This window comes from Amphiprion ocellaris, chromosome 11 (genome assembly GCF_022539595.1).
Source record: "Amphiprion ocellaris isolate individual 3 ecotype Okinawa chromosome 11, ASM2253959v1, whole genome shotgun sequence".
Taxonomy (NCBI): domain Eukaryota; kingdom Metazoa; phylum Chordata; class Actinopteri; family Pomacentridae; genus Amphiprion; species Amphiprion ocellaris.
Window position 1 is genome coordinate 22,416,771 of NC_072776.1, and position 26,691 is coordinate 22,443,461.

Consider the following 26,691-nt stretch of genomic DNA (forward strand, 5'->3'; position numbering starts at 1 on the left):
GCATTATTGTATAGCCTTTTTAATGTGTTTTTTTTTTTGCTTTGTTTCCATCATTTAAAAGTTCTCTGAAACGTTAGTCTTTCAGACAGAATTTATCTGCAATAACTTACAAGTCATACATAGCAATAAATGTTAAGGGTATAAAATACTCTGTGCTTGCGGCAAACATTTCAGTTGTCAAATCTTTAATAAAACAGTCAAAAGTCTGCTGCAACTTCACGAACACATGTACACACGAGCATGTACAGTAGCCCAAATTCACGTGACTGCAACAGGTCAAATACTTTAGTATGGGGATGAAAACATGAAAGATCCATTTATTGTGTGTAGAAAAAAAAACTGGTACACTAAAATGCAAGATCTGTATAGCACACAGTCCCTCAAAGTGAAGACACGATTTCCCTCGTCACAAATGCAGAATCAGTCAACACTCCGTCTTCTCTGAAACACAGAAGTTGTGAGTTTCTATGTAAAGTGCCATATACAAATCATGAGTTTTTCCTCAGGGAATGATTTCACATTTTCATCTGTTTTTAACTTACAACACATTCTTCAAAAGATCTAAATGTGAAAAGTAAATTCATAGTAGACTTTAACCATTTGAGTCACATCATTAGACGTGGGTCTGATACTGTCAGCAAATAATATGGGAGAAATGTATCGCATCAGGACGATCAGATAGTGTTTTTCTGGTCAGTCAGTCTCAGTGTTTGCTAGTATGATAATAAACCCTATCTACCTGGTACCACAGAACAGCAGAAATAAGTTAACCATAAGTTGGTTAGCTGAAAATAATATTCTGTTCCCCTGGCCCCATTCCTGAAAGTACCACCCCTTCCAGATCAAGAGTTCACAGATCTAGTCAAGTTCTAATCAGCAGCTTCTAAGATATAAGAGAGAGCAAAGAAAAGAATCAGCAACACTGTTACAGTGGACAGCATCGGTGAACTGTTATGATTGGCTTATGAGTCTGTCTGTGGTGAATAGTGGATAAATCCAGCTTTGTCTTGCTGCCTTCCTCTGACTTCTCAGTGAGAAGCTGTGTCTGGATTCCCCTCTGTGGATAAAGTTGAGCCACTTTGGCTCAATTTAATACCAGCAAAATACTGAGGGGAATTTCATGTCTGTGACTAGTCTTCCACTGGCACGTGTGCCTTAAATCACAACCACCTTAATCCAAAAGCTTGGAGTGTTCTATCCTTGTAATGGTCCAGTCTGGAGGCACTCCTTTCGTAAACTCCCTTTGGAATCTGTCAAAGATAAAGAAGAAACATCAGGACTACAAGTCGCACAAAGGTTTTCAATATTTCATACACACGACTGATTCTACTGCTAACGAGAAAACACTCACTCATAAATAGCAGTTAACAGTCTCTTTGTTTCGGGTTCCTCCTCTCCGTCTCCAATGGCCACCTTAAAGATACGAGTTCCCTCCATAGACTCATCAGGAAGCTGCGCGCTTGTCAGGTACCAGAAACGCATCAGAATGCTGACAAACTTTCTCCCTGGAAAGAATAATATTGACGCTGTTTAAATGGTAAACGGTTTGCACTTATATAGCAACGTCCTATTTCAATGGTACTCAAAGCGCTTCACAATGTGTTTCTCATTCACACACCAGTGGTGACAGAGCAACTCTACTCAATAACTGCAGAAAGAAAACTTCAATAGGAGCTTGGAAGCTTCAGTAAATGATTCAGCATCTGAATTTTTCTCTTGAAGAAAATAATTTCTTTGTTCATGACAACTGTATGAGGGCTGAAATTTTAGAGAACTCACCCATTTAAACTGTATCACAGATGACAATGATGCGTAATTAAAGGCATCGCCACCATGAGTGACAGGGGGGTGCCATCACAGGACAGTCTATAACCCAGAGATGTTTGCATGGATGCCTCAGCTCCACTCCCACTCTTTGCTCAGTTTTAAATTAGTCAACAGTTAATAGGATTCAGACACTGCCCAGAGTTACCACACTGAGCAGCCAAAGTGCTGTTCAGGAAATCTATGGATGGTTCATCCATCTTTTTATACAGTTAATGGTTGTAACAAAATGATTGATGTCATTCACTTCACCTTTAATGTAGAGACTGATTGTTTTATAAGTTTAAAAACAGCTCACCAAAATACTCATTTTATGAAAAAGTTACACAGATTTCCCCAAACAGCTGGGCATTGTACTTAAAAAAAACATAACTAACACAGGAGTAGAATAGGGTTTGTTGGGGACTATTTTCAGCTGCAGATTAACCCACATTCAATGCTTCAATCACTGCAGCAGGAGAGTGTACGTGTGTGATAAAGGAACATGTCACCCAGTCTAATAGTGTAGCTCGTTGATGTGGTTGCAATGGAGCTCTATGGCACAAAGGAGCAACAATATGAGAGTAAATCAGTTGGTGTTTTTTAGACTTTTCATGGGGTTTGTTGACAATAAAAAGCCACAATAGCACCAGCCTAATCCTAACACTCTTCATCCTTACCGTTATCATCATAGAAGATCCCCACGTCTCCAGGGGTTGTGTACATGATCTCATCAGGATCAGCAGAGAGAGCTTTCTTGTAGTCCGATGGCAGTGAGCTGCACTTCTCCTCCAGCTTTCCAATTAGCTACAAACACCAGAAAATTAGGAAAAGAAAGACACCAGACATGATGTAACACTAGATACCTTGATTGTGCTATGTTACTATGTTATGTGTGCATACACAACAGCAACAGTGAGTTTACCCCGATGCAATATCGCTTTATTGTGAAATGATTCAAATTAGATCACCTCTCCATTATTTGTAATTTGAACACTACATTGTTGACAATACAGGCCCAAAAGTAGAAACTCAAAACTATAAAAAAAAATCCAAACACCTGTGATCAAAGACAAACCAATGAGAAAACCTGTGATCATTGAATCAAATATTGAGTACACTAGTGATTTCCAGTTAGCATGACTACATGAACTTATTTATAAAATGAGCTTTGAACACTGGAACTTTCTCAGCTTTAAACCTATGGGCTGTATCTATCTGCATGTCTACATCATGGATCCACATAGGAAAGAATTAGTAGAAGAAATGAAAAATGTGATGGAAAAGGTTATATTGTATATATATTACAGGAAGACCAGTGAACAACAAAAAAAAAAATCAGAAATTGAAAAAGTTGCAGTGGTCATACTTTAAAATGCTGTCACGGGTAGTGCACTATTTTCACATCTGTATTTCTACCTCTGATAAACAGACAGTGAGTGTTTCACTGGACACAGTTGTTATCAAAAGGAAAAAACATGTATCATGTTATTTTGTTTACAAATTTGAAAGAAGACTGAGGAATATTGGGAGCACATTCTTTAGTTAAATAAGACCAAGATAAATTTGTTTAGCTCAAATGGAGTGCAGCATTTTTGGTGTGAACCTAGCCAGCGCAACCACATTTAATGCGTAGTCCTGACAGTGAAACAAATAAGTGGGAGTGTGATGATGTGAGCCTGCATGAGTGCAAAAGCTGTTGGTAAATATCTATAGATGAAATCATGAACCTCTGTGCACATGCCAAAATCCAGGCTGACAAGATGACTCTCAGTCTGCAGGAGCCTGACAGAAAAGGAATATTCAAGCATCATCATGACACACCGTATGCTGCCAAAATCACACAAGAGTTTCTCAAGAAATGAAAAGTGAAAACAATGACCTGGTGTAGCAATGCGCTTGACTGAAATCCAACAGAACACCTTAGGGTTATTTCTAAGAGAAAAGTAAAGCTACACAACACCTCCAGCAAAGAGCAGCTGAAAAAAAAACACAGTCTGAAGAAAAACAGAACAGCTGGGCATCACTGGTCTCCTCCATCAAAAATAAAGGAGGACATACAAAGTATTATCAAGTAGTAGTTTTGATTTTAAGAAATTAAGATGTACTGACTTTTGTTCCACTGAGTTACCCAGGGCCTCTATTTTTAATAAAGTAAATCTAAACTATAAGTTTTACTATAATTAACTATAATTTTATAGTTACTATAACTAACTATATTATAGCTAACTATAACTTTGCATAGGAGCAGACACCCTGTGTTCAACTTAGCAGTAATGCAACTAATACGAGGTGATACAGTTTTCAATTTGACAATGAAGTGGTATTGCACAGTGTACTTACTGCTACTGTATCATGTATATATTTTATACATCCAGCATGTATTGTTGCACTGGGATCAGCTTGACACTTGTGGCTACAATGTGGATAATAAAGGTTTCGATACTCACGTCTTTAGCTACGAGCCCCTCCAGAGCCTCAAACTGACACTGTGACAGCAGTCTGGAAACATGTGAGAAGGCCTGCAGGAATCAACACAACGTCCTCATCATTAACATCATTAACTCCACACCAACAACACGCTACGAGTTGCTGCTGTAGCTACAGCTAGCTAACAACAACATCGCCGCCTGTCCTCGGGCTTTAACACACCTGCTTCGCTCCCTCCGCGAATTCTTCAATGTTGAACTCTTTGTCAAAGTAGGTTCTGATCAGAAAGTAGTAGATCCTGGTGCGGAACCAGATGAAGGGATTCGGGATGCCGACCACCACCACCTTCTGTTTGTGCTCGCCTTGCTCTGAGCTGTACGGTCGGACCGATACTGCCACGGCGGCAGCAGAGCACGGAGATAACCGTCTCCTACCGGACCGGTTCAGGACGGGACTGTCGTTTAAGAACAACCGAGTGAAGCTCAGTGTTGACGGCAGTCTGTAACAACCTCTTAACATGGGCAGCGCCATCTTTCTTGTCAGCTGAAGCCTTCTTGTCCGTATTGTTTTATGTTCCGGTTGGGAACAAGTATTTCGGTACAAACATACGCACAGATACACAAAAAACACAGGCACGGTGGCGCAGTTTTTAACATGTTTAAAACCAAACACAGCAGGTTAGAATTAACTGAGAAGCCGTCCTGTTTTTCAGTCGACTTTTACGGTTAGTTGTGGTTTCCACGGGGAGCACTGACAATGTAACACCTGCGGAAGTAGTCGAGCTGATGGCTGCTTAATGGGTTTCTGTAGCAAATAAAGTTAAATGGAGCTCCAGGAAAAATTACATGTACCGGCATTCACAGGTGTGGACAGAGACGTGTTTCTGCGTGACATTTATCCACAGGTGAGACACGGTGCTGACTACAGAGGCTGCTGGTGTAGCAGGAAAATGTGACTCCAGTGTTTCTCTGCACTAGTGGTGCCCTGATCCTGCAGCTGAATCAACTTTAGGAGACAGTTCTGGTACTTCTTGGGCATCCTGAAGCCTTCTTTGCAACAATTGAACTTCTCTCCTTGAAGTTTTTGATGATCTGATAAATGGTTGATTTAGGTGCAGTCTTACTAGCAACACTATCTTTGCCTTTGAAGCCCTTTTTGTGTAAAACAATGATGACTGCACGTGTTTCCTTGCAGGTAACTGTGGTTAACAGAGGAAGAACAGTGATATCAAGCACCACCCTTCTTTTTCAGCTTCCAGTCTGTTACAGTAACTCAGTAAGCTTGACAGAGTGACCTCTAGCCTTGTCCTCATCAACACCCTCACCTGAGACGACTGACATAATGTCTGCTGGTCCTTTTGTGGCAGGGCTGAAATGCAGTGAAAAAAGTTTTTTTGTGGCATTAAGTTGATTTTCATGGCAAAGAAGGACTTTGCAATTAATTGCAATTCACTAGATCAGTCTTCATAACATCCTGGAGTATATACAAGTTGCTATCATAAAAACTGAAGCGACAAGTGAAAATTAATATTCGTGTCATTCTCAAAATGTCTGGCCATGGCTGTACAGTATTTAACAGAAGTGAGTCCATCCCTGTACAACATCGCTTAAGTGTCAGATACTTCAAAATGGTGTCTTATTTTGATGTCTGTGTTGTGTTTTGTCATGAACCTGCTTGTCTGTAACTCAGTGTTATATTAGATTGTTATACTGTAATAATATATATGTAACTATTTTCTGTGATAGCCAAAGATAATGATTCAGGTGTAAATTCAGTGACCTGAGACACTGTGATATGGATTTTATGCATGTTTGTTTGCCATTAGACCAGTCATGCAGGTTGGGAGTGAAGTCTAAACATCCACATCTTAACAGAGTGTTATTTTGCAGCGCAGACCAGCCGTGCTAAGAGGTGTGTGTCTGGGCTCCTGCCTGGACAGATGGACAGTTGAATACCTTGGCCAAAAAGGAGGAGACAGAGAGGTGAAGATTCATGTATCGACAGTGCCACAGATGGATTTTCTTCACAAAAACTTTGTCTACAAGTGAGCTCACACACATATGTTTGTGCCGTAGTAACTACCCTTCCTCACATACAGCCAAACTCTTACCCAACCATTTTACACAAACATTTTGACTTGTCACAGTAATAAAAGCACAGGTTGGACAAATAACATTAATGATGCCATTTTGCCAGTACCTAAATGTAACACAGCCTTATTAATGGTTTTACGCCTGTGTTTGATAAGTCCAAATGTCTGTAAGAAGTCTGTAATGGAACTTTAAACTGAAATTATCTAGTGTTGAGGAGAGGCTGCTTGTATTCATAATCCTCATATTGCCCAGAGCTATTTGATTATTGCATATTTTAAGCTCAATAATGCTGTTTTTTTTCTTCTTTGGTGTGTAAGGCCGTTAATCTTCGGAAATGTTCTGATTTATTTAGTTCGGCACACTTTTCTCTCTGTGTAGTGACAGTTTTCCAGTACAATTCACACTAATGTTCATCCTCAGCTCTTGGGCTGCTTTCCCTGTTTGCCTGTTTTAATGCCATTGAAAGGTAACTGATGTAAGCTGTGTTTTTAAAATAGCACATCATATCACAGTTTTGTATTACGCACTGTATGTCGACCAACAATGTTTAAATAATTTTTTTGAGGATCCTAAAAACCAAGTGTGAACCTCCAAACAGCCTTCTGAAGACTTGTCATAAAGTGTGGACCAGCAAAATGTCCTCATTTCTGAGGTCACACTAGTACACACATTTCATCAACTGTGCGTCTCGTATTTACAGGACGCTGCCCTTTAATGAATTTGTGAGAAGAGCATCTGAGACAAAGCACTCAGACTTCTTTCTGTGTGAGGTAAGTATTCTAAAATACAGACATGCTGTGAGCTTCTATTTTTACAATATGTTGTATTCTTGTAACGACACAACCTCCTTGGTGTGATTTTTAGGATGAGAGCTACTATCTCCGATCACTGGGAGAGGACGTCCGAAAGGTATCAAGAAGGCTAAGTCATTTTGGAGCTGGATGAGATTTGTTGTAGATTTTTGCATTGACATGGCAGAAATGATCATTTAAAGAAGCAGGTCCTTCCTCTCCTGTAGGAACCTGCTGATCTGAACAAACAGTTCCCAGACTTGGCGGAGGATTTTCAAGTCCCGAACTTCTTTAACCCTGATCAGTTCTTCTCCAGTGTCTTCCGCATCAGCTCCTGTGGTCTGCAGCTGTGGACACACTATGATGTGAGTGCTGGAATGTGTCAGATTAGGAGCTACAAGGATGAGAAAAATAGGTGGGCACAAAGATATCAGAACCCAGCAGAAACCTGTGCTTTATGCAGAATATCATTGTGAGGATTTACATACAGAAGAGCCATCAGCTGTAATTGGTCAAACCTTGTTGCAACCAGAAACGTAATAACAGCCAACAACGTAATAATTTGAAATGTAATGAAACCAATAAGATAATAACTTGCCAATAATGTCATAAGTTGTTACGTTATTGGTTGATTTTTATGTTAATAGCCCAGCATTAAATTTTTTATTTTTTTTTAAAATCCTTTGAAAACGTAATAACTGCAGCCGATTATGTAATAATACATAAACAGGACTGCATTTGTTGGGAGAAAAATATTTTTTGCAGTTTTTAAGCAGTTTGCTCATCAAAAATAGGTATAGTGGACGGCATGTTCGTCACATTCATCCATCAAGGATACATTCCATGTAGCTCTCTCTCTCAATTATGGTTCTAAGAGTCAATTTGAGAATTATTTGTTGTACAAAACCTGTTTATTTGCTTAGATGTGTAAATTAATAATCCCATGTCAGTGTCTCTGTTGGATGTTGTATTGTCAAATGAATTTACTGTACTTTTTCCCTTGGAAAACATTTCATTAAAACTTTTTCAAACATTTCTGAATGAAAAAACAATTCAGTCCTCACTTAAAACCGTCTTTAAATAACTGGACTGGCACTATAATGGCACTGAACTCCAAAAAACTGAAGAGTATTGTGGACATATTGAACTAAAGGGAAAACATCAACATAAAATTGACATTACTTGTTCTAAATGTCCTTAACTTTGCACTGGCCAAAAGCTACATTACTGAGAAGAATCCAGGCTTTCATCTGTCGGTTATCCTCGCCAAATAACAGTTTTATGTATAAACTTAGACCACTGTTGGTCCAGCAGTCTTGTAGAGCTTCATAATACTACAGAACAGTCATCTTCTGTCTAGTTCTAGGTTCTCTTAAGTGCTTCACTTATATATAAGCGAAGAAATGCAGTCCTATTCATGCATTCTTACATTATCGACTGCAGTTATTAAATTCTTAAAGGATTTTTTTTAATGCTAGGCCATTAACATAATAACTTAGTACATTATTGGTAAATTGTTACTACTTTATTGGCTCAAAATCTTTATTACATTATTGGCCGTTATTATGTTATCGGTTGCTACAAACCTTTTTTTGTGCATTTTCATTGTTTGTCTTTGGTGAATGAGTATTAGATTTTTTTTTTTTCTCGAACAAACAAGCAGCTTATTTCTGGGTTTTGGGGTTCTTTCCTTCAGGTGATGGATAACCTGCTGGCTCAGGTGACTGGGATGAAGAGAGTGGTTCTCTACAGCCCCCAGGATGCATTGCACCTCTACTTATCAGGTAGAATCTGGCAGTCTCTTTGTTTGAATGCTGAAAACGTCTACTCTATAAGCATTTTCCTCTTATATTAAGCATTAGCAGTGACGCTACTTGGTTGGATGATCAGTTTGGTGCAATTCTACACAGACGGGTGTAATTGTCGATGTGATCCTTCCCTTTAGGTGATAAGTCTGAGGTCCTGGACATTGATGCTCCAGATCTGAAACAGTTTCCTGACTTTGTGAAGGCAAAGAGATACGAGTGTGTGCTGGAGCCTGGAGATCTGCTTTTTATCCCTGGTCAGGAGACATTCTCACAACTCTTTTACCAGATCTTAACTACAGAAATGTATTGTCACAAGACTCCAGCAATCCCTATAAACATTAGTACATATTTGGAAAGCACCTTGTAAATTACTTTTTAAAGATGATTAAAACAGAATCAGGGAATTTCAATTAAGATGTTTCCATTATCTAAACATTTGACATAATCTAGTTGCCCTGTTTTCCCACAGCTCTGTGGTTCCACAACACCCTTGCTCTGCAGTTTGGAGTGGGTGTTAATGTGTTCTGGCGACACCTACCCACAGACAGCTATGACAAAAAGGACCCGTACGGTAACAAAGACCCGGTGGCTGCAACTCGAGCTCTTCAGGCTCTGGAGAGGGCACTGCACACTCTCGATGAACTTCCAGCAGATTACCGGGACTTCTACGGCCGCCGTATGATTCAGCGCATCCAAAAGAGGACGTACTGTGACGGACTGTCGAGAACACATACACAGGATTGTAACACCACATTACCCAGCAGTCCCTCCACCAAACCTGGATGAGTCTGCAGAGAAATGTGAAGTAAACAGAACTTTTATTTTGTCACTCGTTCTGTCTGGACAATAGATCTGAGAAATAAAGTACTTATTATTTTGGCTTATAGGTTGCATGAAGATTAAAATCACAAAACATTTTTCTGTGGAAAAATCATAAACACCAGTGTGTTTCAATACAGGTCATAGTCCTTTCCAGTACAATATAATTCATCCTCCAAAAGTGATTTTGGTAGGAGAGACTCATAAAACAATCACAATTTATGCTGCAGTTGGTATTCAATTCAACTGTGACATTCTACATATAAAAGAAGATTATGGCTATAAACACATTAGTGCTAGCGTTCTAAATGACTTTGCTCAAATCAATGTGGTTCATTTAAACACTGGAATGGATTAGCAGCTTTAGACAGTATTTTTTACTGCACAATAAATTCTATATCCTTCAAGCTGAACTGCTGCACAGGTTGAACTACTTTATATCCAGATTCATATACAGAAACAGCAGATACATCTGAAGGCTCCAACATGATTTTAGACCTTTTCTCTAATATGTTATTTTAAGATATTGTATAATTTGACCATTTATTTAAGTGAGAAATTTATAGGTAAAAATGACTATTTGGTGGAGCTGTTAATTACTGACGTTTGAAATGTGGTTTTTGGAAGAAGCCAAAGCAGTCTGAAACCTCTGGTTTAAGCTTAGCAATGTGTTTTATATTAAAAGCTTGTCGTATTGTTGTATATCAAATGACTAAAGCTGTCAGATGATTGCCGGCGAATATAAAGTACAATATTTCTCTGGAATGTAGTGGAACGGAAGCATAAACTAGCATAAAAGGGAAATACTCAGAAGTAAATGTATCTTAGAACTGCACTTGAGTACAGTACATAAGTACATGTACTTTCTACTGAATTGCGATTTCTTTTTGTACAATAAGACTTCTCTTCAATCATGATTTGACATCTTTCTGACCCACCCTATAGTTTTGCCACATTTGGATGGAGTACCTCGTTTGGATAGAGTAGTTGTTACTCTGCCATTCCTACTGGTTCCTAAAGATTCAGTGACCCTATCAACAGTAGTTCCACTGATTCAACATGTGCAGAAGTCTAACCAGCCTGGGTATGTGAAATGTGGATCTACAGAACCTTTAACTTCCCTCTCCAGTGGTTGATCTACTCACTAAAAATAAAGAGTGTATCAAAATTACATATTTGGAGTTTCTTTTCCATGAATTATATTCCTTCCTGCTTTAAAATATCTTAGATGCAACTCTACATCCTTCCTGTAGAACGTGTACATCTGTTTGGCTCCCATCTCTCTCTCCACTGCAGCTCAAGCAGCTCACAACTGTTCAAACACTAAAACTCCTCTATACAGCACAATGGAAAGTTGTAACACTGGACCAATTCAGCCTTACATGCTGGAACCTGAAAATGATTTCTGATGAAGACCGATACAGAAAGCTCCACCCTGCAAGTTGACCGAATCGGTTCCTTGTGTTTGTTATGTATTAAACCCTGGAAGTCTGAAACTGTGTTTCTGAGACGGTTATCTTTGGACAAACCTTCTCATTTAATGGCTGTTCTTTATTTTCATGACTAATTACATTGTAGATTCTCACTGAAGGCATCAAAACTATGAATGAACACATATGGAATTATGTAGTAAATTAAAAAAGTGTGCAATAAGTCAAAAACATGTTTTTGAATTTAGATTCTTCCAAATAGCCACCCTTTGCTTTGATCACTGCTTTGCACACTCTTGCCATTCTCTGGATGAGCTTCATGAGGTAGTCACCTGAAATGGTTTTCCAACAGTCTTGAAGGAGTTTCCAAAGATGCTGAGCACTTCTTGACCCTTTAGCCTTCATTCTGCAGTCCATCTCATCCCAAACCATCTGGACTGGGTTTAGGTCAGGTGACTGTGGAGGCCAGGTCATCTGACGCATCACTGCATCACTCTCCTTCTTGGTCAAATAGTCCTTACACAGCCTGGAGGTGTGTTTGGGGTCATTGTCCTGTTAAAAATAAATGATGGTCCAACTAAATGCAAACCGGATGGGATGTTGCTGCAGGATGCTGAGGTAGCCATGCTGGTTCAGTGTGCATCAATTTTGAATAAATCTCCAACAGTGTCACCAGCAAAGCACCCCCACATCATCACACCTCCTCCTCCATGCTTCACAGTGGAAACCATGCATGTAGAGACCATCCGTTCACCTTTTCTGCATCGCACAAAGACACGGAGGTTGGAACCAAAGACCTCAAATTTGGACTCATCAGACCAAAGCACAAATTTCCACTGCTCCGATGTCCATTCCTTGTGTTTCTTGGCCTAAACAAATCTCTTCTGCTAGTTGCTTTTCCTTAGTAGTGGTTTCTTAGCAGCTATTTGACCATAAAGGCCTGATTTGCACAGTCTCCTCTAAACAGTTGATGTAGAGATGTGTCTACCTGTGGCATTTATCTGCTATTTATCTGGGCTCTAATCTTAGGTGCTGTTAACTTGCTATTTCTGAGGCTGGTGACTCGGTGCATGGTAGGCCATCTGGGCTCCCGGATGGATTCTAACAGTTGTCAAATAGGGCTGCCAACTGTGTCCCAACCTGACTTCTGCACAACACAACTGATGGTCCCAACTCCATTAAGAAGACAAGAAATTCCACAAATTAACCAATGTAAATAGTCATGAAAATAAAGAAAAACCATTAAATGAGAAGGTGTGTCCAAACTTTTGACTTGTAAATATCAAAATGAACATCTTTATATTTTAACAAAAAAAATGAACAACTATTTTTTGTGAAGTTGCAGTAATATTCTGCTGTACTTTACTAAGTGACTATATAAAGAAATGGAAAATAACCAGCATCTACCTACTTGTTTGTTCTTTAGCTTTCCAAAGTCCTGTTTCCAGGATCAAGAATGAACTGCCAAGCATCGCCTCCACTAAGGTCCTGATGTGGAAAACAGCCAAACACGTCTGAAGAATAACGCAGAGTATCTGCTGAAACAACCTCACAGTATGTCTTGTATCCAGGACTAAAATGCAAAGGTGAAGAAATAGTACAGTTTGAAATTTTATTGCACAAAGAATACAGTTCTTTAAGTTTCCTTACAAACATTTTAAAGCTTTGTAAACAGTGAAGCAGCATCTCCCCAGTTTGTTCAGTATCTCCTGCAAACACTGCTTTGAGTCCCTGTTGTCACATTTCTTCAGTAATTGTCAGCATTTATGGGGGGAAAAGAGCCAACCAGTGATGGACTATATAAAGCAGAGGAAGCTCTGAGAGTCGACTGTGTCTTAGTAGAAGATGAGTACACACTGTGAGTTAAGCCTGTCCAGCAATCAGTTACCTACTGGCTACTTAAAGGAACTACAGAGTTGGTCAGTTTTTGGCTAGGATGAAAAGTTTGTGTTGGGGTACTGAGCAATGTATCTGAAAAAAGTATCATTTAGTTGACAAACACCCAAATAGGACATTTTAAAAATAGTTTGGCTTCTGAAGGTAACAGTCTTCACCACACTGGCATCTGTCTTGAATTTCTCTGTCCTCCGTGTGAGCGTGGTAAGGAAGTATCTTGATGAGAGGCAGCAGAAAAACAAACAGTGCAACATTTTGTCTCTCACCATAGAAGAGCTTTGGTACTCTCCATGTGGCTCATTCCCCTTCAGCAGAGCAGTGCTGACGTACAAACAAAGTCACGGTGGAGGCAAACAGCCACTCCCTCCCTTCATGTACTCTCTGGGTGTGTGCACGTCACTACGAAGACTTCTCATCAGACAGAAAACAAAGAAATGGCACGTTGCTTGTTGGTGTTCTCTATTCTGTGGATACGATAACTAAGTTTGATTTTTTTTTTGTTCTTTTTCTAAAGGTTGCTTTTAGGCAGATAGAAGAGAACCCCAGAAAGCAGGATGATTCTCTTCTCAGTGGAATCAGCCATTTGTGGATACAGAGCGGGTGGAGCTGGTTTGCAGCCTCGCTGCTACGGAGTCTGTGCCATGCCCCGGCTGGACTTCATCTTCTCCAGTCTTTTAGATAGATGGCTGTTGTTTGACTCGAGTTCATCAATTTTGTCCAGTGCTGATCGCAGCTGTTGGGTGCAACAGGGACAAATAACAGATTATCAGTTAGACAAGGCCTCCTGAATAAGCCACTTTGCAATTTTAGTTGAAGAAAACAACACTGTGCCTCTCTCTGCAGTTTCCGTTTCTCTGCCTTCAGCTCGTCCTCCACTTTCTCTGAATTCTCTGCTGCAGACTTGTAGCGCGTCACCTGACCCTCCAGTCTGGTCACCTGGATCCAACAGCAATGAGAATCAACATCATTGTCAAGATATTAATAGCAGTATGGTGTGATCTCCCAGGATAGCTCCCTACTTACATTTTGTTCTAAAGCAGTCACTTCCTGTTCGGCCTTCACGAGTTTGAACTTCAGGTCACTTATTTGCCTGTTGGAGTCTCCTGGAAAGATTAGGAGCAAACTATTTGTACGAGACACCACACACAACATCAACTACGACACTCTTCCTACACACATGAACTCTTACTCTGTAATTCCATTATGTTGGGATCATTGCCGTTTTCAATTATTTCTCCGTCTGGACTAGAGTCTGTGCCATTCTTCTGTGTCTTCTGCTCCAGCTGGGCTTTTAGTTTCTTTACCTGTAAATGGAGGGAAAACACATCATCTGCTCATCATCACACTCAGCCACATGCGACAGTGTACAGTGGACAGTTTTAATGTCAATTATTTGTTGGGGGATATTTTTAGTTGTGGATTTATACACATTAACTGCTCTACTGAGTATTTGCAGCTGCAGTCCGTCTATATGGTTTTACTTGACCCAGAAGACTCTCAGACACTATTCAGTGCAATGAATTCACTGACATTCATTTCACGAGGGATTCCTTGACAACACAAATAATATGGTATACTGCCAGTACTTTATATGTAGAACATACATTCAAATTAAATTGTGCAACATATAGTATTTATAATTTAGGCACATCAATTTTTTTTCTAGTGAAAAAACAAAAATGTGTTTGGGTACTGTAGTTTGTCAGCTTCTTCTTGGTGTGTTTACTGAATTCTACAATTTTAAGGACAGTACAATATTTCCAAGTCTGTAAAAGACATAAAACTGTAAATTTATCCGTTCATCATGGTAAACTCAATTAGCTACAGTCCTGTGAAATAAGGAAGAATCACTGACTCACCTGCTCTATCATTTTTTCACGCTCATCCACAAGTTTCCTCAGGCGAATCTCTGAAACATAAAGCATATATTTTGGAAAAAAGGGACAATTTATGACAATTTATGAAGCTCACTGCACATCATCAATTCTAATGGAGCATCAACCATCACAGTGCAAAATCACTTCTCACATCAATTACAACTGCTTTTGTCCATCTTTTAAAGAAAAAGAAGTTAACATACCAGGGGTGGAAGGAGCCAAGGAGATGGGAGGAAGGGGACTGAGGATGATGCATGCAACAGAGCAGGCATCCATGGGGGAGTGATGGAGTGTGAGGGGGGGTGTTAGCATGCACAAACTGTGGAGAGGAGGGTCAATGCAAGAGCACACAGCATCTAGGACTACATTCACATTATATGAGCACACACAATAGGTTATAATAATATATGGACAACACTGAAGTGTAAATGTGAATAAATAGAATCATTCTAACATTTCTTGCAAGGAGCTTTATGTCATTACAGGAATGCATTTAGAGCAACATTTTCAGTTAGGTAACAGCAGGGAATTTATTAGCATTTCAATAATCTCCATTTAGTGCAACAGAATGCAAACATATATTTATCTACATTTTCTGTGCTTAGAATTGAGTCAACAAAATCCTGTGGACAGGACGGGATTTCTAATTTTCACGTTAAACTTCAACATTATGGCTAGAATGTGTAAAGCTCGTTTACTAGAGTCTTAATGAGAATTATGAATTGACATTTTTTGTTTTTTTATTGTGCACATATGAAGTGAAAACATGAATGAACTCCTTAAATGGCAAATAGAAAAAGAAATGATCCATGATACTGTTGCAGAACCATTGCAGAGCATGACATGACTCATTACAAGCAGCATTATAAATGTGCATCACAAACTTAAAAAAGTTACAAGTGAAATATCATTTACAGTTATCTCATACTTTAGATTCTCATCTCTCAACAAATAAGTTTTTTTCCATTTCTGCACAAAGGACATCAAAGACAAGACTCCAGTAATACATATACTTGCACCAATGTTCATTTGGGAAAGAATCAAAGTGCTGTAAAGTTTGGCGCATTTGTTGCAACTAATAGTGAATGAAAGTACAGAGATGGGCATATCAGATAACATATATATATATATATATAGACTATATGCCATCTGCAACTTAAGACATCTTGCAATCATCTTTGCCCTTGCCTTTGCCTTTCTTACTACTCTTCTTCACATCCCTTCCTGGCTGCGGTGCCTCTTTGTTGGTGTCCACTTGGTCTGTATTTTTGGGTAAATCTAAACCTTCAACCTGCAGTTCATTCCTGACAACATCTAATCCTTCCTCTACTAGTGAGCATACTGTTTGTTTAATGCTCTCTGCAACAGCACCCAACCCTCCAACACTCAACACCTTTCCTTCTTCTGCAATGTGCCTTGGATCATCTGCTACACCGGCTTCTTCCTTCGGTGTGTTCTTCTCTTCCTCACAAACATTTTCCACCTCTTCTGATGCAGCTTCAACATTAACCAAAGAGTTTTGGGCTTCTTGGGGTGCAGTATTTGATTTTTCATCTAGTGCATCAACCTGGTTATCCCTATCAACTGTACACTTCTCATCATTGCTTTCAACTGGCTTGACTTGTGTGTTTTCATTTGACTGAGTGTTACTTTGACAAAGTACTGAACTACCACTGGTGGTTTCATCCAGCATGACTTCAACTCCCTCCTCAACTTCTTCCTGCTCAGAATTTTTGGGGAGATCTGACACTACAGCTGCTTCCATATCCATGTCATCAAAGTCAAAAGACATCCCTTCATCATCTTCACCGTCGTCTTCATCATTGAGCAGCTGGGTGGGTTGAGATAAATCATTACTCTCACATTTGTCTTTGCTGTCATGTGGCTGCTCATCCAAAGGACAAAGAGATAATTTACTTTCTTTAACATGTTGACTGTCTTTAAGACCTGAGTCTTCTGGAACATCTGTCTCCTGCTCTGTGTCAGAACCATTCTCAGTAGCTTCCATTGGACACTCTGGTATATCTAATGCAGCATTAGTATTGATCTCCTCTGTTTTCTCTTCAGCATTTGATTCTTCAATTGGATCCATGCACTCTAATATTTTGCTCTCTGCATCGTCCAATTGTTCATTCTGCACTACAGCCTTAAGATTCTTTCCAGAGGCCAGTGCCTCTGTGGTATTTGTTAATGATGGTGTTTTGTCACTTTTTTCATCGTGCAACGAGCAGTCTGGTTCAACTAAATCTCCTGGTTCCTTCAAGTCACCATTCAGATCCTCCCTTCCTGTTCTGCCTTGATGAATGCATTCTTCTTCAATCTCTGCTCCTGCATCCCCATCATCGGCAACTGCCTCAGTTGCCTCTTCAAGAGCTTGATCAGAATCTTTCATGGGAGGGTCGTTGTTGCCCAAGTTCATGGCTGCCAATGGCTCTGACTCAGACAAGCTCTTGAAATCATCATTGAAATCCTCAGTAGATGGAAGTGACACAGACGTGTTATCTTTACTCTCAGAACTGTTTATGAATTCAGATTCATTAGCAGCAACATCATCATTGCTTGACATATGTGATTCAGCTTCAGTGCTTTCTTTACTGCATGTTTCAAGGCTGTTTTCAGGCTTTTTAGTTGTGCACTCAGGTTTCATCTCATCAGCAGACTCAACTTCAGCTTCTACTTGACCAACAATTTCTGACTTAGTATAGAGGACTTTGCTTTCAGAATCATCTACACTCTTTGTGCCAAGGCCATCAGTGCTCTCTGTACTCTTAGATTTGAAGTCTGATTTACAAAGGCTGGCTTCTGGATGAAGACTTGGTATAGTTTCACATTCTTCTTCGTTTTCTGTTTCTGATGTTAGTGTGTCATCTTGCTCATTATTTTTGGAATCTGTTCTGAATTCCTTCAGAGTTTCAGCAGGTGGTTCCACAGCCTCTGCTGATTCTACCGTCTCTGTTTCTAGAGTTTGTTCTTCGTCTTGCCCATTATTTTTTGAGTCTGTTCTGGTTTCCTTGAGAGTTTCAGCAGGTGGTTCCACAGCCTCTATTGATTCTGCACTTTCTGTTTCAAGAGTTTGTTCTTCGTGTTGCCCATTGTTTTTTGAGTCTGTTCTGGTTTCCTTGAGAGTTTCAGCAGGTGGTTCCATGGCCTCTACTGATTCTACAGTTTCTGTTTCAAGAGTTTGTTCTTCGTGTTGCCCATTGTTTTTTGAGTCTGTTCTGGTTTCCTTGAGAGTTTCAGCAGGTGGTTCCACGGCCTCTACTGATTCTACAGTTTCTGTTTCAAGAGTTTGTTCTTCGTGTTGCCCATTATTTTTTGAGTCTGTTCTGGTTTCCTTGAGAGTTTCAGCAGGTGGTTCCATGGCCTCTACTAATTCTAAAGTTTCTGTTTCAAGAGTTTCTTCTTCGTGTTGCCCATTATTTTTTGAGTCTGTTCTGGTTTCCTTGAGAGCTTCAGCAGGTGGTTCCATGGCCTCTACTGATTCTACAGTTTCTGTTTCAAGAGTTTGTTCTTCGTCTTGCCCATTATTATTTGAGTCTGTTCTGGTTTCCTTGAGAGTTTCAGCAGGTGGTTCCACGGCCTCTACTGATTCTACCGTCTCCGTTTCTAGAGTTTGTTCTTCGTCTTGCCCATTATTTTTTGAGTCTGTTTTGGTTTCCTTGAGAGTTTCAGCAGGTGGTTCCACGGCCTCTACTGATTCTACAGTTTCTGTTTCAAGAGTTTGTTCTTCGTCTTGCCCATTATTATTTGAGTCTGTTCTGGATTCCTTGAGAGTGTCAACATGAGAAAACCTTTCAGTATGTTCCACTGCATGTACTGATTCTACTGTCTCTGTTTCCAAAGGTTGTTCCTCATTTTGTTTATCCATAAGTTGATCCATATTTACAACAGTGAGATTTACTACTTCAACATTATCTAATGTCTTGGTTTCCAAACTTTGTTTCTCATCATTTTCATTTGACAAATGATCCGTTCTTGGTTCTTTGACAGCTTCTGAGTTAGAAAAGTTTTCGGTTGGTTCAGTTGGTTCCACTGCATCTGCTTCCACAGTTTCTTGCTTGTCTTGCTCCTTCTTGACTTGATCCACTTTTGATTCCTCAAAGGTTTCAGTGACAGGACCACCAGATTTAGGTTCCGTTGTAGACCCATCATTTCTTGCTGCTGATCCTTCATCTTTATCTGTTTTGTTTTCTTTGTTTGTTCCATCTTTCTGCTGGTTCTTGTTATCCTGAGTCCCTCCTTTCTTTTTTCCTTTCTTCTTTTTTTTCTTCTTTTTTCCAGAGGCAGATTTACCTGGTATTTCCTCTGCCTCAATATTGTCTGCCTCATCAGCATTCTCACATCCTTGCTGAGGTTCTGTGTTTGATGCAGCTGGGACAGACTCATCGGATACACTTTCTTTCATAACATCTTGTGTAGCCTTTTGCTGAGGACATGGTTCTGTATTACTCAAATCACTTTCTTCAGCACCTTCCTGTTTGTTGTCTTGCTTTTCATAAAGGTTGGTACATGTATCTCTAACATCACTGTGTGTTTCAACACTATTATTTTTGGTTTCTGCCTCCCCTAAATTTGAGTACCTCGTCTCTTTTAAATTTCCTCCCTCAGATATTTCTGTTTCTGAAACATTTTCCTCAGGACTTGTTACAGGGTGAATGTGTTGAGGTTCAGAGCTGCAAGCAATTACATCTTTGGCTTCTGTGGTTGGACTGTCATGAATGTCAACAGTGAGGTCCTTGCTGAGACCACTTTGTCTAATGCCGTCCTCCTCTGTGGGTAAGTTTGCCTGTTGTTCTTCTGACAGCTGTTTTTCACTAGATGTATCCACATCAGCAACATTACAGAGTGTAGAGTTCAGAGAGTCAATTTCAGAGCTCAAGTGATTCTCTTTGACTTCCTGAAGCATTTCTTGTTGCTGCTCTGGATCCACCTCTTCCTCTCTGCTACTTCTCATCTCAGTCTCCTCTGTGTTGCCTGAGAGATCATGAAGAGCATACGATGATAGAAGGCCAAAAAGAAATGCTGACTTAAAACATGACTTTCAACACTGTAATCTTCATCAAGAAGAGCATCAGCAGAAGGCAGAACCCCTGGCTGATTCGGTGGCCAGAAAGAAAGGGAAGCAAAGAGCCAAGACAATCAAGAGAAGCACAAGAAGAAAGACAGGCATGAGGAACACCAACATGAAGTCCTTGAGCCCCAGTACTTCAGCATGACGAGAAAACAAGCCTGAGGCCACATACATACAATTGTCCAAACAAGAAGACCTCTCAGATGCTTAGGATCATTAAATCCTATCACTGAGATCTGGCAGCATTTACACATCAACCAATGTTTCATTAAGAGGTTAGTTGTGATTCAGAACAAATATGTGTTGGCTGAAATGATGATAAATGTGCAAGAGGCAAAATATTAGTAAAAGAAGACAAATCAAGTGCATAAATGGTATCTTAGTTTGCAAAAAAAGCAAGATGTGAGATAAATGTTACTGACAGGATAAGACAGGTGATTCTGAATAATTTTCTTGCTGTTCCCTTAACAGTATGTCAGTCTGCTTCTCATTACTTACCGACTTCACAAAAGCCCATTGTTTCCTACTCAGGACATGCACCTTATAAAAGGTCAGTCATATCTTAAAACAAATGGTGACTCAAACAGCAGTATTTCAAATTTGGTGACTACTATCCGCTGTGGATTACCACACATTTGGTGTGATAGAGTTAAAAATGTTCATGTAATGAGGGTACATGTCACCCAGTGCAACAGTGTGGCTCAATGAGGCTTTAAGAAGTTTCTTGAAAAACAGTGGAGCTCTGTGGTCTTTAGAATTGGTTGATCACCAGCAGATGGCATTTAACAAGATATTCAAGTAACTGATTCTGACAACTTTAGGAAATCTCTATCATGCTGGTTTCAGAGCAATGACTAAAAGACTCCTCTGTTGAGGTTACTGGCCACCTCACCCTGTTTCAAAATTCTGAGGTTCCACAAATGAACTGTCAGTTTCCAGAAAAATACAGAATATCACCAAGTTATCCTTTAAAAGTCAGTACAACTCAGAATTGTATTAATACTAGACATTGCAAGAGCACAAAACTAGACAACGAAGAGTTCACTCCAAAATCAGACAACCACTGATAAGGTCAGATCGCAATGGTGAAAATATGTGCCTACATGTAATCCCACTAGTTCGTATTTGTATTGTTAATGAGCAATTTTCAGTTTGGTATTCACTCTAAAGCATTTTGGAGTTAAAGTCTTCAATTAGTCTTCTGCTAAGCAATGTAGTAGGAAGGAAAGCAGTTTTAATTGGAAAGTGTGTTTTACCGAGCATGCTGTTCCCCTCTGTTGGGGAGGTCTGTGAATCCTGAGCTGATCGGGAAGCAGGGTCTGCACCGGGGGACCCGTCCACTTCTGACTCACCAACATCCCCATTGATGTTCAGATCCGGTCCCAATACTATTCCATGTTTCTACACAGTAAAAAGTCTAAATTAGCATCGGAGATTACACATGGAAATAGTATTTGGTTGAGGTAAAATAAATAAGATTACGGACACAAAAGAAATTTTCAAAACAGTTCAAGTATAGTCAGGTTTTTCACACAGCAAGTACCTTCAGAATATCTTTCAGCTGCACCACTTCTTCTCTGAGCTCATCTCGCTCAATTCGGATTGCATCTGTGTATTCTTTCTGTCGCTCTAAGGCCTGAACAGAGCCCCCAAGTGGCAGTGTGAAAGAAAGTGAAAACAAAAGTGTAGAAGAAGTGAAAATGAAAAGAGGAGTCCATTGTCATGCAAAGAAGAAACTGAGTTCTTGTAAGTAAAAGTTATCCCTGAACGTGATTAAATGAATAAAACGCAAAAAAAGCTGCATTACGGTTCATAGGCCATACCCCAATTTTTTTATCCTTCCACTCCACTGTCTCCTGCAGATCAGATATTTCTCTAACAAAACTGTCCTGTTTCATACGCAGTTGACGGATATCCTAAACAGCAGGAAAAGGAAAGTAAAGGTGAAAGAAGAGAAAATCAAAGAAAAGCAGTACAAGAATTTACTGTGTGAGAAAAGGAAGCAGTGAAATGCACCCCAACATGCAGCCTTCCTAAATGAAGTAAAAGGTTGCACATTTTTTTCTTGTTTTTAAAAAAAAATAAAAAATTTCTATAAATGTGTCTTAACCTAGTACCTCTGCACTGTGCTTCACACCGTTAATGTTTAGGCTGAGGGACAAATACTCACATTTAACAGCTCTTCACTTTGTTTTAGCATCTCTTTCATTTCACTGAACTGGAACTGAAGCACACCGTGGGCATGCTTCTCTCGCTCGTATTCCTGCGGGAAACAACAGACAGCTTGACAACCAATAACCCAACTTGTTTTCATTTTTGAACATCAAACACATACACAGAAACCCAGGCCAGATCAAGCAAAAGTGTACAGCAAAGCTGCTTCTGTCACTGTCAAATGTGTTCTCTTTATCTGGCCTATGTGCACCATGTTAATGAAGTGGAGTGAATGAAGAGTCAAAACAAAACATCAACTCAAGGTTGGGGTAACAACATTAATTGAGTAAACTCAGCTGACACTTGAGTAAGCTCTGGTACAGGGATTATTTAATATTAGTTGCTCTACTATTCTCCAACATCCATCCATCCATCCATCCATCCATCCATCCATCATCTATACACCGCTTAATCCTCATTGGGAGTCGTGGGGAGACTGGAGTCTGTCCCAGCTGACTTAGGGTGAAGGCAGGGGACACCCTGGACAGGTCACCCATCACTCACAGGGCTACATATACAGACAAACAATCACACTCACATTCATACCTATGGGCAATTTAGAATCACCAATTAACCTCAGCATGTTTTTGGACTGTGGGAGGAAGCTGGAGAACCCTGAGACAATCCATGCTGCACAGGGAGAACATATAAACTCCATGCAGAAAGATCCCAGGAAGCCGGGGACGCGAACCAGGGATCTTCTAGCTGCAAGGCGATGGTGCTAACCACTGATCCACTGTGCAGCCCCTTCTCTAACATACAAAGCACTAATGATCAAGTTCCATCAAGTCTTAAAGACCTTACTGACCCTGAACCATCCCTGATTTATACTGCTACAGGTCTGGGCTGCTAGTGGTTTAGTCCTGCATGATGCACTAAGCACCCCTCCTCTACTCTCTTTTTCACTGACCATGCAATTTATATGCAACCACTGCATGTCATTAATTTTGTCTTCTCTCTCCTTTGTTTGTGAAATCCCCTCTCTGTTCATTCTTTCACTGCACCTCTGCAGGTATCTGTGGGTTCCGAGTTGCATGTTTCTGATCTGTGGTAACTGACCTCACCAACCAGTGACTGGTCACCAATAAACAGTGCTTATTATTTGTTGTTTGTCACCGGTCATCTTTTATCTCTCAGCTCTTCCCTCAACCCAACCAGTTGAGACAGATGGTTGCCCTCCCTGAGTCAGGTTCTGTAGGAGGTTTTTACCCGTTTAAAGGGAGTTTTTCTTTCTCATCGTTACCCAGTGCTGCTCAAGTGTGGGTTGGATGGCATGGACTAATGGATTAATGGTTTGTACTGGTGCTTGAAAATGTTTTAATTCCAGTGTGCTAACAATGTTTAAACAGACACTACTGGCAAGGATATGCATTACCACATGGCCACTGACATGGTCATTTATATGCTTCATACAGATGGACACTTGCATGTTTATCAACCAGACAACCTTTTTGATAGATAGATAGATTTAAATCATTCATGTTTTCTTTCATTTGTGTTAGGCCAAATAAATGGCATGCTGCATTCTATGTTAAAGACAGCTTCAAATAATATCCTGCTATCTGCTTGCTGTACCTTGACTTTCTCCTCATATTCCCGGCGTGACTCAGACAGCAGCTCCTCCAGCTCCATGAGTGAGTCTTTGAGTGTGTCCACCTGGTACATTAGATTGTTTTTCTCATTGTCCAGCTGAGCGTTGGACACCATGGCCTTACGATACTTCTCCTCCACTTCTGCTAATGCATCCTAATGGAATGGCAGAGACAGAATGTAACAGGTGTGAGTTCAGGTACATCACAGCCTCAAACAAAACTGCAAAGGCCAACTTTCCTCTATTAGATAATAATGAGAAACAGGATGCTGTTTGCAGGAAGGGATGCATGCAGCAGGCAGAGGTGCTAGACAAGTGAAACCTGTCTTCTTATCTGTATAATGCAACTGTGAGAGTTCTGGTAATTGAACATTTAAGTAAAGACACACATGCTAACAAACACACATCAAAATCAAGACAGACAGGGACATGAAGGTGCTGCTTTAAAAGTTTGAGCAGCAGTTTGCATATTTATACACGTTAGAAAGCAAATAGGGAGAGAAGGAAAAAGAAAAATTGCCTCATGCTGGGTTCAGACAACAGAAGGTTAAAGCAAATTTTAAAATTGGGCTGCATTACACACATCAGGAAAAATTTCAGATTTTCTTCTAATCATTGACATACCCACACAACAAGATTTGAAAATATGGATTAGAGTACAGGATAATATTAAGATTATCATGTCAGAGGGAGCAGTGCTTCACCTCATGTGATCTCACAGGGAAGCAGATAGAAACAAAATAGAGACTGTGGTGCAAAAACTTGCTGTAACTAGGGCTACAGCTATCGATTATATTAGGAATCGAGTATTCTATTGATTATGATTTTGATTATTCGGACGATTAATCGAGTAATCGGATTCCGCGCTCGGCATGCGCAAATTATACAACGACTGAGAAGCTTTGGCGGAATACTACACTCTCTGAGTGCCGGTATGGACTCAAATGCAGCTGGAGCTCAACGTCTTTCTAAGACCGGCACCCACTCTACTTAACATTGGCTAGTGATACTAGTTTGGTTGAGAGAAAAAGCTGCGTTCCCCTCATTCCATTAGTAGATTGGCAATGTAGTCCTATCTTTTTTTTTTTGTTCCGAGCCAAATGCCGGCGTTGCACACCGGAATTCCGGCACGGTGCCTGAATACTTACAGAAAACATACAGTGAAGGTATGTGTCCACTAGATGTGTTTTTGCCGCATGTAAACGCGTCGCATCTGAAAATCCCACACATGGTGGGCGGTCACTAGCGGGTCACGTGACCGAGCTGACAGCTTGACAATCCAGCAGATGCGTTGGATAAACATAGTGGCTCGGCCGCAAACTTTCTCTTTCATTTCAAAAACACTTCAGGGAAAAGTATTTCTGAAAGTATTTGAGGCGGGAAATAAGCTGTGCAGTAGCTTAATCTGTCCTTGTTTTAGTTCACTGACTGCTAGTTTAGACGACCGTTTAGACCACAGACTGGTTGGGCACTCCTGTCGTAAACAATAGAAAAGCGGCGCTGGTTAAAATAGAAGTGTCCCATCAAATTTAAGGACCAGGTTTGTATCGAATGAAGTCTGGGTCCGGCCTTGGACCGCGGTCCGCCATTTCGTGACCTGGGGTCTAGCATGCAGTGGATTAAACGAATCCTCGATTCAGAGAATTTTAGCTCGAGGAATTTTAGTAATCGAATTACTCGAGGAATCATTTCCACCCTAGGTGTAACACTAATAATACCTTGCAATGATAAAATAAAAGCAGATGATTAAACAAGTCTGGATGTGAGAGAACTGGAGAGGGAATTTGTTCTATCAATTTTCATATCTGTGTAAAATGACATTTGGTGTTTCTTGGCAACAGTGTCTGTCGAAGTAAGTAGTAGCGTGATCCAGATCATCCTGATTTAAATTCCTAAATGTTAAATGCATGTAATATTGCCAAGGCGGCCCTGACGAGTCTGCGACCAGTTTGGAAAAGAGTGAAACGGGTAAATTATCCCAAAACTCAAGTAGTGTGAACCCAGCATTACACAGGCACAGCGTTTGAGCCTCACAAAAGTACTGCAGTTACATTTTCTGTGGTCTGGAGCTCTATTATTACCCCTAAAATCCTGCAGATGAGGCAAATGTTTTACAGTAAGAACAACAGAACAGTCACTGTTTTTTCAGTTTCTATTTAAAATCCTTAAAATTAGCCAACTGCAGGTTGATTTATTCATCTGTGACGGAGGAAGTCCGTGCTTTTTGTTGTTGACAATGTACCCTATGAGGAAAAACAACAAAAACACTGAAAAACTGCATGCTAACCAGTTCTAATTAAGGGCAGAAAACCAATTGGTTAATAGTGTAAATCTGGGATTTCTGGGAGGGTCTCAGGCATATACCTTTGCTTCTTTTAGGTTCTGCGTGTACTTGGTTTCCACATCTTGGATTTGATCCTTCAGTTCATGAATCTCCTGGCAAAGGGTGCAGCAGTGGTGAGCAGAGAAGCACAGTGTGACATCAGCAGTGAAGGTGAAGCAGAAATTTTGGTGACAGACAATGAAAACAAAAGTGTTTTGTTGAAATAATAAAAATGAACGGCAAGAAGGGGGCTGGAGTCTATTTACAGCTGGTTTAGAACGAAGACAGAGTACACCCTGGATAGTTCCCCAGTCCACCACAGGGCCTGCTTGACTGCACTTGAAAATTTTAAATTAAAACCCAAAATAAAATCAACAAATGATGATTCTTCTGCATAGCTGGAAGCTCATTTATCTGCCAGGGTGCTGAACCAAAGAAGAATTTAAAAAGAGAGATTTTAATTAACTCACTTAAATGGTGATGAAACTTACCAAATATTTAATATATGGCATGTGTTGGGGGAGGCAAAGACCATTAAAGCATGT

The 26,691-nt window shown here is 40.1% G+C and overlaps 3 protein-coding genes across 21 annotated transcripts in view; 1 reads left to right on the forward strand and 2 right to left on the reverse strand.

Annotated features, from left to right (window-relative positions):
* Window positions 1-164: 164 nt before the first annotated feature.
* Window positions 165-4,787, reverse strand: maip1 (matrix AAA peptidase interacting protein 1). The gene is made up of 5 exons (XM_035956430.2): window positions 4,456-4,787; window positions 4,254-4,325; window positions 2,484-2,610; window positions 1,352-1,505; window positions 165-1,250 (listed from the first exon to the last, which is right to left on the reverse strand). Exons 1-5 carry the CDS (start codon window positions 4,762-4,764, stop codon window positions 1,172-1,174), a joined length of 741 nt encoding a protein of 246 aa, XP_035812323.1. The 5' UTR covers window positions 4,765-4,787; the 3' UTR covers window positions 165-1,171.
* Window positions 4,788-4,979: 192 nt separating this feature from the next.
* tyw5 (tRNA-yW synthesizing protein 5) lies at window positions 4,980-10,915 on the forward strand. Of its 2 annotated transcripts, none has more exons than XM_023288438.3 (8): window positions 4,980-5,137; window positions 6,123-6,277; window positions 7,027-7,096; window positions 7,191-7,235; window positions 7,345-7,482; window positions 8,814-8,901; window positions 9,063-9,179; window positions 9,395-10,915. In XM_023288438.3, the coding sequence occupies exons 1-8, from the start codon at window positions 5,057-5,059 to the stop codon at window positions 9,709-9,711; spliced, it is 1,011 nt and encodes a 336-aa protein (XP_023144206.2). In that variant the 5' UTR covers window positions 4,980-5,056; the 3' UTR covers window positions 9,712-10,915. The 2 variants fall into 2 exon arrangements, with proteins under 2 accessions (XP_023144206.2, XP_023144207.2); XM_023288439.3 differs by having other exon boundaries at window positions 6,128-6,277.
* A 1,857-nt stretch (window positions 10,916-12,772) lies between these two features.
* The window catches only part of lrrfip1a (leucine rich repeat (in FLII) interacting protein 1a), a 50,600-nt gene continuing 36,681 nt past the window's right edge, over window positions 12,773-26,691 (reverse strand). For 11 of the 18 annotated variants that reach the window (XM_055015312.1, XM_055015307.1, XM_055015309.1 and 8 more), the window contains 7 exons: window positions 26,188-26,259; window positions 23,808-23,978; window positions 22,189-22,281; window positions 21,842-21,934; window positions 21,562-21,654; window positions 21,275-21,419; window positions 14,928-19,921 (listed from right to left, as the gene is read on the reverse strand). In XM_055015312.1, the coding sequence (XP_054871287.1) occupies window positions 16,104-19,921; window positions 21,275-21,419; window positions 21,562-21,654; window positions 21,842-21,934; window positions 22,189-22,281; window positions 23,808-23,978; window positions 26,188-26,259 (4,485 nt within the window). In that variant the 3' untranslated portion in view covers window positions 14,928-16,103. Of the gene's footprint in view, window positions 13,804-13,901; window positions 14,007-14,093; window positions 14,174-14,259; window positions 14,375-14,927; window positions 19,922-21,274; window positions 21,420-21,561; window positions 21,655-21,841; window positions 21,935-22,188; window positions 22,282-23,807; window positions 23,979-26,187; window positions 26,260-26,691 lie in introns of those variants that run through there. The other 7 variants (XM_035956431.2, XM_023288434.3, XM_055015308.1 and 4 more) reach the window with 7 other exon arrangements.